We start from the raw sequence: 19,658 nt of genomic DNA on the forward strand, positions 1-19,658 counted from the left end.
ATGAAAATATCACTAAGCAGGGGGCAGTCAAGTACGACTGGCACGCAGAGTAAAAATAGGTTCAGCTGAATTCCAGAAAACAGCTTATCCCAATCTGCCTAAATTATACATTTGTTGAAGCCGACATCTGCTACTGAATGTATTAGCAATTTTCCGTATGGAGGGAAAAAAGGAATCATCCAAAGGCAGTGGGAATGAGATCTAGGTTAGTGACATCCGTTGTATACTATTCGGCAGGAAAAGAATGCCATAAAACAGCAATGCAGTTGCTACTCTGAGTTAGAATTAATTTATTTGTGTACTGCACACAGCTAAATGATATGCAGCTTTACTTCGTTAAGGAGACAAAGCAGGAGCCAAGAAGTCAACCCATGTACTCCGATGTTCATATTTATTTGAAAACTCTTGGTCAAAATTACACAACATGTCAAAAGCAGCAGGATTCACTATAATACGTGCATGACTATCTCATCAAGCACTGTATCCGTTTCATCCTAGCACTCTGTCCTTATCTTTCCACTCTTTTCTCAAGCTATTTACATCTGTGAGTAGTAAATGCTTAGGATTTGCTGGCAAAGTGCTAATTTCTCAACAGTTTCACTGTCCCTCTCTCATTCTTTGAACATTCCACTGTGGGACAATCTGGAACCTTTTATTTGTTATTTATTTTTGCTGAAGGAAGTTCTGCTCTGCTGCTCTCCATGAAGACTTCTATATGACATATAACACATGTTCTTAAAGGGGAAGGTACAGAGTATACGTTGCTCTCGAAGACTTTACAGAAGCAGGGGCACCGAGGTGGCTCAGTCGGTTAACTGTCTGACTGTTGATTTCAGCTCAGGTCATGATCTAGCAGTTCATGAGCCCTGTGTTGGGCTCTGCGCAGACGGTGCAGAGCCTGCTTGGGATTCTCTCTCTCTCTCTCTCTCTCTCTCAAAATAAATATTTTTTAACATTAAAAAAAAAGATTTCACAAAAGCAACTCCCATCATTTTGAAGGCTCTGATACTTTGCATGCTAACTGATTCTATGGCTGGGTGGCGATCCGTGGAGGGTCCCAGTGGATTATCTCTGCCTGTAACTGGGAAACCACCAGAAATACTGGAAAATGCAGTGCTAAGCCGATGGAAAATGTTAAACGTACTGAGGTGCTATGGGGTAATTTTAGTTAATGCTTTCCTTAAGAACGTAAGTATGTTGAAAATATCAATGGAAACACATTTTCAGAAGCACATTTTGATGCCAGGGTGTTAGAGCCACATCGGCCACTGTTGTGCTGGATCTCAAGTTCCTAAGTAACAGCACTGCTTGTCATCACGCTGGCATTTGCTGGACTCGGGAAGCCAGCTCTCCGTTTCTGGCGAGTCCTCCTCCAATAGAGAAAAACGACCTTTCAAGAAAGGTCACGGTGGGGAGTTTTTCTTTCACACTGCAGTGGTACTAACACCGTACTCCAACGGATCCTCAGAGCCTCAAACATTATAGGCCTTGGGTCAAATTAATAAATTATAAGCTAGTAGCTGGATAATTATAAGCTAGTTTTGTGGAGACTGACACCTAGGTTTTTAGTGTTAGCATTATGACTTTATGTACCCACCCATCCATTCACACACTTGTCTTTTAAATACATCCATGGGGTAGGAAGGATAAATCTGCTGATTTCATTTTTAAGGTAGAGAAAGTGAGTCAAACCATGTTAAGTACCCAAGCTTCAACAAAGGCCTTCTTCCTACAGTTAATGGTAAAAAAATTAGAAATGAAGCCTTGAAACTAAAGTTCGGGATCCTATGAACTAAATTACATTAGTCTTAAAATCCTTGTAGTTTTCTTTTTCAAATCTCACTGCTAAATGTGTTCTGTGATCTTCCCCTCTGTAATGTGGTGACAGGACCCCCCCTGTGGTGTAATAACACCCACGAGAACCCAGGGTGCTGTCCTAAGCACGGGCATTCTACAGCTAGCAAATGACAAAGTTTAACATCAAACTCTGCTTGTGTTAAGATTTTCTCAATAAGGACTTTAATGTTCTGGAACGAAATTTCACTTTCAAACGCTTTATAAAGAGAAGTGCTTATAGTCCAAAGGAAATGCTAATCTAGATACCAAAGATCTAAAAATAAAGCAATCTTCACAGGCATCTTTCCCTAGCATAAAGGAGGAAGAAGGCCTTGCTGCTGCTTTGGGACTTCCTGATAGGATGCAGAGGTAAGAGGATTTCTTTCTCTCCTTTGCAGATAAGCAGGCTCTGTGGTGACAGAAGAATGGCCCCCCCAAAGTTGGCCACGTCCTAATCCCTGGTACCTGTGAATGTTACTACCTCACCCGGCAAAAGGGACTTTGCAGATGTGATTAAATTAGTGATCTTGAGATAGGGAGATTATCCTGCATTTTGCAGGTGAGCCCAATGTAATCACAAGGGTGCTTCTAAGTCAAAGAGGGAAAAGGAGAGCCAGAATCAGACCGAGTGCAGCAGCTTGAGAAAGACAGGACTGGCCATCTTTGGCTTTGAAGACAGAGGTGGGGCTATAGGCCAAGGCATGCGGGCCCCGCCTCCAGATGCTGGAAAAGGTAAGGAGTGGATGGATTATTCCTTAAAGCCACACCCAAAAAATGCAGCCCTGCAACACCCTGACCTCCAGAACTGTAAGATAATACATTTCTGGGTTTTTAAGCCACCAACTTCGTGATACTTTGTTTAGAAGCAATAGAAAATATACATCTCAGAAGTCTATGATTAGGGAGGTAAGAAGTATAACCAGCATTTTTAGAGTACTGTTCTTTACTATTTCCTCTCGGGTTGAAACTTTAGACAGGTGGTTTTCCATCAACATAACTACAATTGGGTTTCAAGAATGTTAACTGAAATAAAGCTTGAAGGAAAATTTTTAATGTTTATTTATTTTTGAGAGAGCATTGAGTCGGAGAGGGGCAGAGAGAGGGGGGACAGGGGATCTGAAGTGGGCTCTGTACTGACAGCAGAGAGCCTGGTGTGGGGCTAGAACCCACGAACTGTGAGATCATAACCTGAGCCAAAGTCGGATTAACCAACTGAACCACCCAGGTAGGTGCACTACTTGGAAAAAAAAAATTAATGTACCATTCCTTCAGTAAAATTTAACATTTTTGAAATGTGCCAGGAATCAAGCTAAAGAAGTTCCCAGATTATCCAGGTTTAAAAAGTTACTAACAGGAAAATATGCTTAAGTGAAATTATGTTTTAATGTCCCTTCATTCTTGGAAATCTAATTCACATTAAGTCTTGGATCTCGTTTTGAAAAGAATAGTTTAATAAAATTATGTTTAAACCTAACACTTCTTCCTTAAAGAGCTTCAAAATGATTATATAATGTATCTATCAGGAAAACATAGTAACCAGTCAGAAGAGCAAAGTCAAACTAAGATTTAATCTGAAATTCTTAACAAGAGCAAATAATTCAGATATTTAAGAAGACAAAAAAAAACCCCAGATAAACAAAAAGTAAAATTTTCATAGACTTTTGTTTTTAATTAAAAAAAAATTATGTTGCCATGTTTGTCTAACATGTGCTATCAGAAATATGATCCCAAGTCACGTATATAATTTTAAATATTCTACTAGCCACATTAAAAAAGTAAAAAAATATATGAAAGCAATGTCAATAACATATCTTATTTAAGATAGCATACATGTAACATGCTATCATTTCAACATGACCTCAATCCAAAAACATTAGTGAGATGTTCAATATTCCTTTTTTTCTGCTCAGTCTCTGAAAGCAGAGTGTATTCTACACTAAAGGCAGATCTAAATTTAGACTTGCCACATTTAGGGGCTCACTGTGGCCACTGTGCTGGCCAATGCAGGTGTCTATGCTCTATACTGTCACCTAGGGCTCTCAGTTTCCAAAGTCCTTCTGTGTTAATAATTTAAATATACCAGTGTTCTATCAGTGATTTACCAGCTACCTTAGCTGTCTTTTGAAAACTGAGGAATGGTGTGTTTATCAGGAGTATGGCTGTGGTCAAAACTTCTCCTGAGTGTTGCAAAATACACTTATCACATCCATTTATCATCAAGGGCCTATAGAGCCGAGTAGCTGCCACCTTTTTAGTCTGGCCTCAGGCTGCAATAAATAACAAGCAACAGGATGTAAAAATATTCTTAAATTTGTGTAATCTTTGAGTTTTTCCATCTCAGAAGAATGAGAAAGAAAATTTACCATGTAACTTTTAAGGGAGAAATCAAAAGCAGACGTTCTCCTGGGTATGGCCAGAACACAGAAATTAAAAAATAAATAAAAGAAAAATAAAACTAAAACCTGCAAGATGGTAACAAAAGAAAACAAACTTAAGCCCTCTGGAAATACATGCACTGTTAATTCAGTTTTAAGCATAATGAAAACCATTTCACCTCAGCATTACCTATCAAATTCTACTGAAAAGCAAAGGTCTAGTTAGTACAATTTCAAAGACAGTCTTTTGATCATATTTCAAAAGAAACAAATCATTTCCCTTTGCATGAAATCAAAATCCAGGGAAATGGGCAAGAAATTACAGCACGTTACTTCTGTCTGAGGATGGGTTAGAGGTTTCACCTTCCCTAACTCCAGCCTCAACTGGAGCCTAACCCAAATTAAGATCCCCATCAGTCCAGAAATCCACCTGAGAGAAGTAATGAGAACAGGTTAGCTAAAAACTTGCTGGAAATCCCAATAATCATTGCTGCGCTCTATTTTGTAGCCCTTTAGTGAACTTAATAATTGGCATTGTCTGTACAGGTGAAGGGCCCCTACATTCAGCATTTATAACACATGCCCCTTCAGGCCACAACTATACCACAAATACGTTGACAAAAACTTTGTGGAAAATATGGGCATTAGGATGTGTGTATTTCTTTACTTAATAAGCCTGGTAATTAATACCAACTGTTACCGGGCTGGGTGATAGTGAAAGGAATGGTGGGAAGTGTGTAAGTCAGGGAAAGGCAAATACCATATGATCTCACTCATGTGGAGTTTGAAAACAAACAAGCAAAGGGAAAAAGGAGGGAGAGACAAATCAAGATGGCTACCACAGGGAAGTGGCGGGGGGGGGGGGAGAAATAGGTGATAGGGATTAAGGGGTGCATTTGTCATGATGAGCACCAGGTAATGTGTGGAAGTATTGATTACACTAAGTGTCAACTAACTGGAATTTCAATAAAAACTTAAAAAAGAGTTTTTTGAAAACCAACAAGTTCTCAGTCACTAAAAGTATCTAGCAGAGAACACTAGATAACTAGGAAACCATTATTTAGAGTTCTGTTTAAGATTGAGTGAGAAAAAAAGACTGGGAGGAAACACGAGAATATTAGTGAATACCATGCTCTTTTAACAAGATATTTGTTTTCTGTCTAGTCGTTAAAAATCATGCTTTTCCTTTATAATGGTTTTGAAAAGGGTGCTTTTTAAAAGCTGTTACTCAAAGAATCTAAAGGGGGAGGGGCAATATGATTTGTTGTTCAAACTGGAACCCTCTGAGGGAGAAAGGGGACATGAGTGATAATCATGCTAACCAAGCAGGTATAGACGGGGACCACCCTAGATGAACCAGGACTATGGCCACTCTACCAAGATGTTATGTTTCTATTGTTTGTCAAAGTAATACTTTGTTATATGACAGTGACATCTGGGGAATCAGTAACGCTGTACCTATCAGTGTAATCATTTTCTAGACTCTGAGTGTATTAGTTCATTTTTTGGCAGCAGTGGCATTTTTTATCATATATCCTAATCGAACATGTTCAAAAGGAAAGTCCCCTTTTGTTTTAGTTAATCATAGAAAATTAGGTACGGCTGACCTTGTTTTTACAAAGGAGTATGGAGTAAAAAAATTTTTTTTAAATCACATGACATAATGTATGTAAATATTTTTGTATGTGTATGAACGTACGTGATATGCATTCATTCCATAATCTAGGAAAACCAATCCAGAGTATGAAGGTGGAACAAGAAATACAGAAAACAGCCAACAACAAAGACATCGTGTTTTCAGGCCTTCTGGGGAAGTGGACTGCTGGGCCGGGGTGGGATGGGCGAGCAGCGTGGCAATGCTCACTTGTGTTGGGAAGTGGACATGTTCTCAAACCTCAGGCTGACAGTCTCATTATAAAACAGAAGATCTGGTAAAGAGTTGCTTTTTGCTTTGGAGCCCTGTGGTTACTTAATTGTTTCACTGATGACTGTTTTACGTGGAAGGATCACTTATCTCAGAATTATTTTGTGACTCATTTTTCCATTACTGCTTCAAGAAAAAAAATTCAATAAAGCTGATCTGTGTACAGAAAAGCACTCTTAGAAAGACTGAGCGACTCTTAACTGAACACTAGGACCACTTAAATCTCCTTATCTCTGGTTCCTTTCAGGGCATGTTGTAATTTTACAGTCAACCACAAACAAAAAAGAAATGAGAAAATGAACTTTATTTACAGAAAAAGTACTTATTAATTTATGTTAGGTGGATCCAGAAGAGGTATCTGGGCTTTGACTCCAAAATAAATCTCTGTGAACAAGTCTCTGAACAGTTCTGGGGAGCCCAGTGCAGCAAAGAACTCCAGATGACAGTTAAGAAGTTGGGCAAAGGATGAAGACAGACTTTGCATCAGTCCTTAAAGGCAGATCCAGGCAACTGTGAATTCTATGCTTTAAGAACAATTGCCAATCAAGTACACGGTCTAGTCGTGAGCAGCCCAAAGTGAGAGGGGCTAGTGAGGACATGAGGGCACAGCATCAACTGGAGAGAAGCAATAAAGGCTTGGAGATTCCCCAAAGAGAAAGGAAGGCTTGTGTCCTTTAAAAATGAAAATTATAGGGGAGAAGCCATTGAATTGGGCAAATTAAACAATTTTGGGTAGTAGGCACATCTTTGAAGTCAATGAAAGGAGCCTTAAGAAAGATCAATTTCCTTTGCTTCACAAAAATGCAGTCAAATTATTTTCTTGGTAAGGAGCAAGTTCCCGGAACCTAATGAAATCATATTGGGCTTCGGGGCTGTTGGAGGCTGGTCAAGAACAGTTTAAGTGCATACACTTAAAACTATAAGCATTTAAACTATGAATTTGGGTAAGTAGTGTAGCATATAATCCTCACATACTTATGATACATCTCTGAACCACTGACATTTTTCCACCTTGTATCTAAAAAGGTCACAAAAAATACAAGCAAACTATACAACAAAGGAACAGAAATCCACTGTGAAGAAACTATAAGCATAAATGGTTTTACTGGTTACACGGTGAACAGATTCCACTTTAAAAATACTTACCAAATTAAGTGCTGGAGAAAGTTCTGCATAGGCATATTAATTTTTTGTTTTAAACCGAAAACTGGAAGCTTAGAGTATAATGATTACCTCTTTAATATTTAACAATAATTACAGTCAGAATTAAACACTATCAGTGTGGATGCATTCTATAAAGGGAATAATAATCAGGAGCATTAGAACAGTACATATGTTTGTGTTTGTTCAGATGGGGCAGAGGTGTGTGTGTGTGTGTATATATACCTCTGCAGATATATGCTCTTCATATCCAAGGTGTGATGAATTTGGAGTAAGAAATTGAAGAGGTAAATATTAACTCATTTATTTGCTTTATTTAGCTTTTCTCAAATTACATTCTTCAAGATTAAATCATAGCCAAGGGCTATTTTCAAAGTTTGGGAGAGATGAACAAATGGAAAACGGACTCAAAATGTGTCCTATCCTAAAAATGCAAGTCGAAGTGAACATAGCAAGGTAAATATTCACAAGCTTGGTCCCAGCTGGTTATGCCTGTGGGGTGCATTTCATTTGTTGAGGAGGAAAGCTGTCAAATGAAACTTTCTGAAATTCAGTTCATGAAACACTTTTCACAACACCACTGTTAAGACTTCATCATTCCTTAATTCCTAAAATCACAACTGCTTATGTTAGTGCATGGAAATTTTAGATCCTATAGATTGGGAATTTAAAATGGTAAATTATGAGGGGGAAACGAGTTTGAATTACAACGTTCAGTTCTCCTACAGAAAGCACTTCAAAGAGAGGATCTATATCGAATTGTGTGCCGTTACCACAGCCATCCTTATGTGAAAAACTCAACGGACTGCATTTGTCACTGACGGGGTTCTACAGCCCAAAGCTTGCTTATCTGGGTAGGACTCAAGGGGGGGAATCAGCTTACCACGAATTCCTGAGTCACTACTCCCTGTATTTACGCCTTGTCAAATTTATTCCAAAGAGAGAGGAAGCCAACCGCACAGCTGAAATATCACATTTGTTCTAAGTCTGTCATTTCAAAGTCAGATTTTTGAAAGCTGAATTGTTCTGTTGGAATTCACACTAGAATTCTCCCATAGAATTTCACTTGAGTCTTCTCTCTCTTCCTTTAAAATAAGCAGGTTAGGGCAATTTCGGTCTGATAAAGGGCTGGTGTCTCCTACACCCGATCCTCCTCACAGCCCGCCCCCTTCCTCACACTTCTCTTCCTCTCCCCCCCCTTACCCCCNTAATCTAATCCAAGCCAGATAAGTTGGGATATTTTGCAGGCTTGAGGAAGAGCTTTAGTTTTCTGATTACTTACTATTTAAAACAAAACTAAAAAGGAACCAAGCACACTTAATGCTGAGAGAGCTTACCTTAGAGCCACGTTCATTAAAGATTATTTCTACATCTAGGATTTTGCCAAACTGCTGCAGAGACAAAAATAAAAAAATTTATTCATGGTAAGCTTTTAACCACACATTTAGTTTCTCCTGAAATAATTTTTCTTTCTTTCTTTTTTTTTTTTTTGCTTTTAACTTCTTATTTAACTTCCATGTTACTTTCTTTTTTCTTTTTTTATTTTAATGTTTATTTTTGAGAGAAAGAGAGACAGACTATGAATAGGGAAGGGGCAGAGAGAGAGGGAGACGCAGCATCTGAAACAGGCTACAGGCTCCGAGCTGTCAGCACAGAGCCCGATGCAGGGCTTGAACCCAGGAGTGGTGAGATCGTGACCTGAGCCGAAGTCAGACGCTTAACTGACTGAGCCACCCAGGTGTCCCTCTTCCATGTTAATATTTGTTGGTAGGCTCCAAAACCGGTTTCTGAGTTTTCCGTATCGCTGGTCTGATGTCTCTTTTTCATTCCTTATTCAGCTCACCCACGCATGCAGTATCCACCTCTGCAGGGTGGAAGCTGTTTCCAGAAGATATGCACAGTGTTGCCTTTTACATGCTACTCCCAGGATAAGAACTAGGGGTTTTCCCAACCAAGTCTTTAATTTTTCGAAATGTCCCAGTTTTTAAGAAGCAAATCCTAAGTAGAAAGATACACTATTGAAGGCTATTTTTCTTCTCCTTTTTTTTAATTTACAAAAGTAAAAGAAAAAAAAAAGAGGTCAGAAAGTACAAATAAAAAGGAAAAGAGGAAAAGGAAAGTGAAGATACACTGTAAACCCGCCACCTTACCGTTCTGGTACAGCCTTCCCAGCTTTTCCTCAGACATATATTGTTAAGGAAATGTTTCCATGTGTTACTTTTATTTTTTTTAATGCAATATACTATAAACAGCTGTCCGAGCCAATAAATACATATCTATGGTCTCAATTCTACAGACTACATGCTATTTTCCATTGTGCTTAATCATTCATGGACATTAGACAGGATTTCATTTATTAGCCATTTCAATCTTTCGGCAATGGACATGACCAAGAGCATTTAAAAAAATTTTTTTTAATGTTTTATTTATTTCTCAGAGAGAGAGAGAGACAGCGTGAACAGGGCAGGGTCAGAGAGAGAGAGGGAGACACATATCGGTTCTCAGCCTTTTGGCTAAGATCAAGTGTAGAGAGAGAGGGAGACACAGAATCGGAAGCAGGCTCCAGGCTCTGAGCTAGCTGTCAGCACAGAGCCCGACGCGGGGCTCGAACCCATGAACTGTGAGATCATGACCTGAGCTGAAGTCAGATGCTTAACTGACTGAGCCACCCAGGTACCCCTACCAAGAGCATTTTTAAGTAATAGCTTTGTTTTGTACTTAGTTAAATATTTTAATATTTGGGGAATGAAACAAAGCTAAAAACACAAAGCCTAAAGAACAATATTGGTAGGTAGCTAAACGGGGGACTGAAGGGAGCATACATAAAAAACACAGGCGTTATCTGGAGGAGAGCATGTAGAAGGTGACTCCTGTACTCAGTACCTGGAGAACTGGATGGGAGAGATGTGCAGTCAATCTCCAGGTATCTTTTCGTCACGCCTCCCTCTGAACCCTGGACTCCCAGACCCAATTATCTATGTCATTTGGATGTTACTATGTATATATTTTTTTAAATGTTTATTTTTGAGAGAGAAAGAGCGTGTGTGTGTGTGTGTGCGCATGCGCAAGAGGGAGAGGTAGAGAGAGGAGAACAGAGGATCTGAAGCAGGCCCTGTGCTGAGAGCAGAGAAAACCTGATGGGAGGCTCGAGCTCATGGACCATGAGATGGTAACCTGAGCTGAAGTCAGGCGCTTAACCCGCTGAGCCACCCAGGCACCTCAATGTCACTTGGATTTTGGGAAGTGTGAAAAAATTAAAAAATGAAAAGAAGGAAACAAATCATGCTTTCCCATTGGGCTAAATCATTACTATCTGTATCAGAAAAGGTGTTACTAAGAGCCCAAGTTTTCTAGAGTAAGATTTCTGGGCTCGATTCCAGTTTCATCATTTAATAGGACATTAGGAAAATAAAGGAAAGAGGAAAATGCCTTATTTGGGGTAGGTGGGCATTTAATTTTAGTTCTAGGACTACCCAAAAAACTAAGATTTGAATGGTATTTTAGAGTTTGCTTCCTTTTACATTTTCTAACATGTCCTTACACTATCCTGCTAGCGCGAGGGCTGCCTTCCTTTAATGGTGAAGGGAAATGAGGCTGAGGGAAGCCATTCGTCAAGTCTGCAGAACTGAGAAAATGGAGCACGGAGCCCCTGCTCCTCACCAGCGCTGTCCTCCCGCGGGGTAGGTGTCCCCCAGGCAGAGGAAGGCAGAGCAACTCTCCCAGGTGTCCCTTGCAAGGAAAAGTTTTCGTGCATGCACGTAGCAGCCATGTAGGAAAATCACTGATAACTGGCCCAGGCAGAAATTCAATGCGTACAATTTTTCTGACACAAGAGAAAACACACTTCTGGCAGATGAGAATGTAACGGATTTTCACCCATCTCCTGAGATTAGGATTCCATATTATTTCTGATAATTCAGTAGAGAACCTAATAACTCATACTCCTGGGAAATTTCCTCCTAAATATAACCTACATTCTTAATGCCACCCTTTTTATTTTCTGTTGCTCTCTTTTCTAGTAGAGAGGAACAGCTGGCTACCGTTTTCTAGAAAAAGGCTCGTCAAGCACTTCAAGAACGTTATTAAAGCCCAACGGTGGCCTTGGCTTCAGTGCAGAAAATACTCCGGGCACTCGGCGGTCAGGGACAAAACCTTGCTCCAGGGCCCTGTCACCACGAAGTGGCCACAACCGAGACTTCAAGTGGAGCACCTGCTTTTCTGATAGAGCCCCGTGCAGCTACAATGGCAAAGGGCTTTCTTAAACCATGACCTCTTATTCCTAGGTCAAGTTAAGACTTTGCTCAAATTAAAGCAGGCAACGACACACGAGCCCAGAAATACTCTGAAGACTTCCAGCAGTCATTCACTTTCCAGTAACTGAAATCTTCGCTGTTACCCTGTGTCCTCATGATGGTGGTTCGGGGGGGAAGCAGCCGGAAGAACAGGACAGAGGGAGCCAACTAACCCCCTGCTCCTGATTTTAGATCCTGGCCTTGACGCTGTTATGAGCAAGGGAGTAAAAACAAAATACAGGTTCTTTCTGCTTCCCAAACATTAGGTCACTGAGCTCGCAACACTTGGAAAGGTAAGGATTCCTGTCTCTGTCCTGATGTTAATACTGAATGGCTCATGTCCCACAAAGCCCCTTGGTCCCGGGCAAACCGGGTTGGCATGGTCACCTGGTGCATGAAAGAACCTGCACAGCCATTGTCTAAGAGGACAGGAGTGATGGCTCTAGATGACAGGAGTTCCCGAAGACCGATGAAAACACCGACTTTCCTCAGTCTGTTTGCAGCCTTATCCTAAAGTCCTGAGGACTTACCACACCCGGTAGATCAAATGAAAATGTCACTGCTAAGCCCACAGAAGGGTTTTAGAGACTTACCCCAAACATCTGCCGGAGGTCGGGGTCCCGGAAGCGGAAGGGAATATTAGAGACGTGCAGCCGCTTCGGGGTGGATTTGCTCTCTGAGTTCTCACTACTTTGTGTCTGTGACTGCGGGCCATCTGTCTGTGCGCCCCCTTCTGTCTGCTAAGCAAAGAAACAGGCAACAATGAGTGAAAAAGAAATATGGTAACTTCATAAAAATTATGTAAGATAGTTAAAACCCCCGACGCCAATCGTTCTCAAACAGTGTGTCTCTAAGCAAAAATTACAATTGTCCCTTCAAAGGGGGAAAAAGACCCAAACCAGAAACGTTCCCTGTGTTCAAATTCCTATGGTTTATGAAGAAAATTTAGGTCTTTTGAGTATTTATAGTACATTAGCAAAATGGGAGAAAACAGGGCTACTACACAGAAATACTAAACACTGATGCCCAAGACCACATGGAGATCCATTAGGTATGAAAGATATAAAACCTGTACCATCAGGCTTTTTTTTTTTTTTTTTTAATTTTTGAGAGAGAGAGATAGAGACAGCATGAGCAAGGGAGGGTCAGAGAGAGAGGGAGACACAATCTGAAGCAGGCTACAGGCTCTGAGCTAGCTGTCAGCACAGAGCCCGATGCGGGGCTCGAACCCACGAACCATGAGATCATGACCTGAGCTGAAGTCAGACGCTTAACCAACTGAGCCACCCAGGTGCCCCTAACAGGCTTTGATTCTTAGTGGAGTTTTCCATTTCTGCAAGCTTCCTATTTTGAAAATGAAGAGTCTGTTGTACTTAGCTGAGGTGATCATTGCGGTTTTGGTCTATCATTTCAGGAAATAGGGGAATATTTTCATGATTCATTCCCTCTATTAGTTCCAGAGTTTAAGACTCTGTATCATTATTCACAGTATTATTCACATAGGAGGAGACACCTAAGGACAGCGGGCATTTAGCTTCACCTGCAGGCACTCAATCTGCACTGTGCTCCTAATCCGCGTGATTGCAGCTGACATCAGCACAGGGACCCCAAGCTCCTGCAGCCCAGAGCAGAGCCCCGTTATACAAAATCTGCCGGGACAGGCTTTGCGGGCCCTGCGTGACCTTCTAGACGTGGGGAAACGCTAGGTCAGTGTACAAGTGTGGCATGCACTTTTAATCTTCAATCTCTTTTAAAGCAACGCCCCAGGCATTTTTTACCCCCATAAATCCTCAAACAAGTTGCTATGTTGAGAAATACTTTTGGCAATTATCTAACGGGTGTGATACGTTCTAGGTATTCAAAACACATTTATTTTAAAGTATTCAAATGGCAATTTAGGAACCTTATTTTTTTACTATTCCCTATGAAGTGCATGCCACACTGCAGGGCTCGCTGAGCTGATAAAACCAACATACTTTTATTTTATTTTATTTTTTTTTAAATTTATGTTTTATTTATTTCTAGGAGAGAGAGAGACAGCGTGAGCAGGGGAGGGTCAGAGAGAGAGGGAGTCACAGACCGAAAGAGGCTCCAGGCTCTGAGCTGGCAGTCAGCACAGAGCCCGACGCGGGGCTCGAACCCACGAACCGCGAGATCATGACCTAAGCGAAAGTCGGACGCTTAACCGACCAAGCCACCCAGGCACCCCCAACATACTTTTAAAATAAGAGTGGAACTCGCTGTTCTTATTATCTCAAGTGAGTTACAACTGAGTCCCTAACAGATTCTTCTGAGTGACGCAGAGCAGATCTTCTCCCTTTGACCCAATGTTCAAGCAAAAGAAACTGTGAATCACAGATACTTTTGGCTCAGAGATGTTACCAACCAACTTGAAATGAAGTTCGAGACGTTAAAATATAAAGGATAATCAGGAATAAACGTGGAATGAATGCCAGCTTTTCAAGTGTCAATCTAAGCGATGGCAGCTTTTATCTCATTCCATTCAGGCCTTGCAGATGGCTTAAATGTGCCATGATTCATGTGATATAAAAATAGGAGAAAAGGGAAGAGCCATGAAGCAATGTTCTGTGAAAGTGTAAGGTTTTCAATCATCAATCTGGGCACAATGCAGACTAAACAAAGCAAATTCCATTTCAAAGATGAAATTCACTAAGTCGCTAAAATGGCATCACGGACACCAAAGCAATAAGCATAAGCATCAATTACAACTAATGCTCATTCAAGCACCTTCAAACTTGCCTCTTACATCTCACAGCTGGAGCCCATAAAACTATTTCTTCAATCAAACTTACAAAAATTTTTCTGATGTTTATTTATTTTTGAGAGAGCGAGAGAGAGAGCGAGTGAGAAAGAGAGACAGAGCATGAGCAGGGGAAGGGCAGATTTATTTATTTTTGAGAAAGCAAGAGAGAGACAGAGCACAAGCTGGGGAGAGGGAGACACAGAATCCGAAACAGGCTCCAGGCCCTTAGCTGTCAGCACAGAGCCTGCCGCGGGGCTCGAACTCACAAACCATGGGATCATGACCTGAGCCGAAGTCAGACACTTAACCGACTGAGCCCCCCAGGTGCCCCTTCACTCAAACTTTAAAACCACCAGATCTGATCTGCAGGAGGTCAGTGTATCACTGATAAAAGTTGAAAAGATGGACTCTAGCTTCAAAACACAGTTTTGTATGTATTTCTACATGTAACTCATATAATCTTTAAGATATATGTAAGGTGGCAGGAGAAATGAAAACTAGTGATTATTTCAAAGTATGCTGCCCAAGGTATTTATTTGTTACTTAAAAGTTTTTACAGCCTTGAAGACACAATTTAAGAAGAAGATTAGAGGCCAGACCGGATCATATTCAGGCCTTGAAGTTTTACACCTACATTTTTTTTTTAAAAGTATAAAGTCTTTAACTCTAGGGACATATGGCAAGCTGAAAAAGTAAAGTATCATTTCCAAAAATCTTAAGTCTTCTGGCTTAATATAAATTTTAAAACTGAAATTGAACATACATAGATACAAATGCACAAATCGTAAGCATGAATGTTCACAAAGAATATACACCCATGTAACCATCAAATCCGATCAAGCAAACAGAACACCAGGAGCATTCCATTCACTGTCCCCTTCTGAAAGGGTCCCTAGTACCCTGACTTCTAACTCCATAGATTAGTTTTGGCTGTTTTTGAACTAAAAAAAAAAAGAAAGAAAGAAAGAAAAGGAATTATACCGCATGTACTCTTTTGTTTGCCCTTGTTTACACATTCTATCTGTGTAATACACATACACATATTATTGTAATTCATCCATTCTTCTTCCTATTTATAAACACACAGGACTTATTCAAGCTGCTTCCAGTTTTTGGCTATTAAGGATAATGCCTCTATAAATATTTTTGTGACATTCTTGTCTTTTGGTGCACACAAACGGCCATTTCTGTTGGGTGCACAGGCATCCAGGATTTGCTGGGTTAAGGACATGTGTAAGTTCAGCCTTAACAGAGACTGTCAGTTTTCCCAAGTGGTTGTACTAACTTATACTCAACTGTGAATAGCTGCAAAAGTTCTAGTTGTGCTTACTACTGTCCTTTTCACTGTAACTATCTGGTGGAAGGCAGTGGCATCCACCACTACCATAAGCTACCATTTCTTCTCTTAAGTCTGCTTTCCACTTACAGAACTTCGTTGAAAAATGAAGTGCATTTCTTCAATGCAAAAAATGAAAAATGATTCAATTTTCAAATGAAAAATGAAGTGCATTCTTGAGTGCATGCTATATGATAGACTCTTCTGTAAGCCTCTTAACAATAGTTAATACTTACATAGTGTTTACTATTTGCCAGACACTGGCCTACATATTTTATGTATTTTAATTAATGTAATTCTTGTAACAACCTTAACATGGCATTTTTGTAAACATGAGAATGTAGGAGGTCCTTTTTATTTTTTAAATTTTAGAGAGAGACTGGAAGAGTGCAAGTGGAGTGGGGAGGGAGACGGGGAGAGAGAGAGAGAATCTTCTCATGGGGCTCGATCCCACAACTCTGGGATCATGACCTGAGCCGAAATCAAGTCGGATGCTCAACTGACGGAACCACCTAAGCACCCCAGGAGGTGCCATTTTTTTACCCCACATTTTAGATGAGGAACCTGAAAAACAGAGAGACTGCATAAGCAGAGGATTAGGGATTCAAACACAGGCAGTCTGGCCCCAGAGGACGTGCTCTTAACCACTACGTCATGTACTGTCTTTTCTAATCCTCACGATAATCTATGAGGCAGGCACTATTACTGTCCCAATTGACAGAGGCATAAAGTAAGGCATAGAGAGGTTAAGTAGGTGTCCAAGGTCACATATTAAGGCAGAGCAGGGGGGCACCTGGGTGGCTCAGTTGGTTAAGCATCCGACTTCACTTAGGTCATGATCTCACGGTTCGTGGGTTCGAGCCCCGGGTTCGGCTCTGTGCTAACAGCTCAGAGCCTGGAGCCTGTTCCAGATTCTATGCCTCCCTCTCTCTCTGACCCTCCCCTGCTTATGCTCTCTCTCTCTCTCTCTCAAAAATAAATAACATATTAAATTAAAAAAAAAAAAAGTGGCAGAGCAAGGACTGAGAACTAGGTGGCGGACTTTCATGTGCTAAGTCTCCTCCAGTCCAGCACGGCACCTGCACTCCTCTTCTTCTCATCAGAAGGGAGAGCATATGTGGATCCCACTCTCTTTCCCAGTACCCTCACCTGCAGGAGCAAGACCTCCTCGGGGCTAGAGGCGGGCATGAGGGTAAGGGAGAGGAAAGGCTATACAACAGTGTCATGTATTCTCGATCTTGAGGGAAGAGGAGTAGGTCGGGCCACAAAGGGAGGAAAAGCAAGAGGAAAGAAAACCTGCAAAGGCACACTCCCAAACTGATACTCACAGGGGCTGAAGAGCAGATTGCTGTACACAGTGGATTTAGGGATAGGAAATATACATTGAAGGTAATTAAACAAGATACTTCCTATTGGACATCCTCAATGTGAAGTGTACCTCAACAGAGACCGCTAACTGTTGAAACAGACAAGTCAGAGAGAAAACCTAAGTGACACTTTTTAGGCTGTATCTTTGTGCAAAGTAGACAATTGCACTGGTCTGAGAAAAATCTCCGTGTACATCATCAGTTTGCTTTATTTTCTATGGTTAGCTACTCTCTACTGACTGTACAACCAGCCTCCCAAGCTTCTGTCCTTCCCTTCTGTGGTCATTTTCTGACCTAATTTATTCACTGGGCAGAGGATGAAAACAGAAGGGGCTGGAGTCTGTCCTGAGAGTTCACAGCGAGGACTGGCAGCGGCACTGCTGGCGCCCTCCTGGGACTACTGTCCAGGGTGTGGACTGGCCACGGGGGGACTACCTACCCCGATGGGGTCTGGCCGTCTGTATACACTGCAGAGGAGCACAGGGCTTTTTACACTGAAGAGCCAAGTGAGGTCTGTAAGTCTCAAAGCCTCAATCTAGAAATGAGAACTAAAAATGTTTTGTTTGGTTTGATGAACTCACACTTTTAAAATTCTTGTCACTGCAAAATGGATTAATTTTCTGAATTCTCTATGAAACAATGGAAATATCTTAACTATACACTGTGAACAAATGTGCTGTTACAGTCTGGAAGGGAGTTGTGGGCAATATAAGATGAAGTATTACTGCCCAAGTCTCTATCAGAATAATACTTAACATGTAATCCAAGACAGTAAGGAATCCTTGATTAGTTCAGGAATCAAATTTATGGATTATCCATTTTCTTCAAAATTTGTTTTTTCTTTTGTTTTCGGAGATGACTTATTTCATTTCTTATTTTTGGCTCTGTGAGGCTGAAGGGGGAGCAGAGGAAAAGAGGAAATTTAATTCAGCACAGTAAATCTCTTAAGAATCTGATTCGTGTCTGAGAACATCTACTGAGTGATAGTTTGACTGGGTATAGAATTGTAGGTTGAAAAAATTCCTTTAGAACTTTGAAGGCAACTCTCAACTGTTGTGTAGTTTCCAGTGCTGCTGTTCAGAAATCCGAAGGTGTTCTTTCTCCCCATTCTCTCTGGTTTGGAGACTGTCCAGTGTGTCTAGTGTTCTAAAGTTTCATAGTGGTATGCTTTCATGTGGGTTTATTATTTTTATTTACTTATTTTTCCCTCCAAGATTTTATTTAAACTCATGTTAGTTACCATACAGTGTAGTACTGGTTCCAGGAGTAGAATCCAGTGATTCACCACTTACATACAACACCCAGTGCTCATCCTTAATGACCATCACTCATTTAGCCCACCTCCCACCTTCCTCCCCTCCAGCAACCCCTGTTTGTTCTTTGAGGTTAAGAGTCTCTTATGGTTTACCTCCCTGTTATCTTATTTTTCCTTCCCTTCCCCTGTAAATATTGGATAAAGGGCTAGTATTCAAATTCTATAAAGAACTTATCAAATTTAACACCTCCAAAATAATCCAGTTAAGAAATGGGCAGAAAACATGAACAGACATTTCCCCAAACAAGACATACGAATGGCTAACAGACACATGAAAAAATGCTCAACACTGCTCATCATCAGGAAAATACAAATCAACACCACGATGAGATAACCAGAATGGCTAAAATTAACAACTCAGGAAACAACAGACGTTGGTGAAGATGTGGAGAAAGGGGAACCCTCTTATACTGTTGGCAGGAACGCAAACTGGTGCAGCTACTCCAGAAAACGTGTAGAGTTTCCTCAGAAAGTTAAAAATAGAACTACCCTAGGACCCAACAATTATAATATGAGGTATTTATCTAAAGGATACAAAAAAATACTGATTTGAAGGGGCACATGCACCCTATGGTTAGTAGCGCTATCAACAAGAGCTAAATTATGGAAAGAGCCCAAATGTCCATTTACTGATGAATGAATAAAAAAGATGAGGTGTACCCACATACACACACAATGGAATACTGCTTAGTGATGAAAAAGAACACAATCTTGCCACTTGAAATGACACGGATGGAACTATAGTGTATTATTACTGTACGTGAAATAAGTCAGAGAAAGACAAATACCACACGACTTCACTCATATGTGGAATTTAAGAAACAAAACAGATGAACTTAGGGGAAAGAAGGAAAGCTTAATGTGGGTTTATTTTGGGGTATTTGGCTGGTAATTCTGTGATGTCTTTTAAGTTGGAAATTAACATCCTTCAGTGCTGGGAAGTCTTCTTCAATTATTTCACAGATGACTCCGACCCTATACATTTTGTCTTTCTAGAACTTGCATTATTAGACACTGGATATTTTGGATTGGCCCTCAATTTTCTTATTGCTTTATTTTCTCTCTCTCTGCCTTTAGGTTCTACATTCTGGGATATAGGCCTTTAACTCCTTATCTGAAAACTTTGGGACCAATGCCTACCAGAAATCAGAATTTTTAGGATTTTAGAAAGGTAATAATGGGTGTATAAACCATAATGTAACTCAGTGAGACTTGGGACAGTGATATTTCTTTATGCACATTCATAAAAATGTGGCAAAGATATATACAGGCTGTGAGTTTTGCTGCC

At 40.6% G+C, this 19,658-nt stretch overlaps 1 protein-coding gene across 11 annotated transcripts in view; it reads right to left on the minus strand.

Moving 5' to 3' along the window:
- The window catches only part of RBFOX2 (RNA binding fox-1 homolog 2), a 214,526-nt gene that overhangs the window by 24,920 nt on the left and 169,948 nt on the right, over positions 1-19,658 (minus strand). For 7 of the 11 annotated variants that reach the window (XM_077762051.1, XM_077762049.1, XM_077762047.1 and 4 more), the window contains 2 exons: positions 12,182-12,328; positions 8,634-8,687 (listed from right to left, as the gene is read on the minus strand). In XM_077762051.1, the coding sequence (XP_077618177.1) occupies positions 8,634-8,687; positions 12,182-12,328 (201 nt within the window). The remainder of the gene's footprint in view (positions 1-8,633; positions 8,688-12,181; positions 12,329-19,658) is intronic. The other 4 variants (XM_077762052.1, XM_077762050.1, XM_077762045.1 and 1 more) reach the window with 1 other exon arrangement.

This window comes from Crocuta crocuta, unplaced genomic scaffold (assembly GCF_008692635.1).
Source record: "Crocuta crocuta isolate KB4526 unplaced genomic scaffold, BGI_CrCroc_1.0 scaffold193, whole genome shotgun sequence".
Taxonomy (NCBI): domain Eukaryota; kingdom Metazoa; phylum Chordata; class Mammalia; order Carnivora; family Hyaenidae; genus Crocuta; species Crocuta crocuta.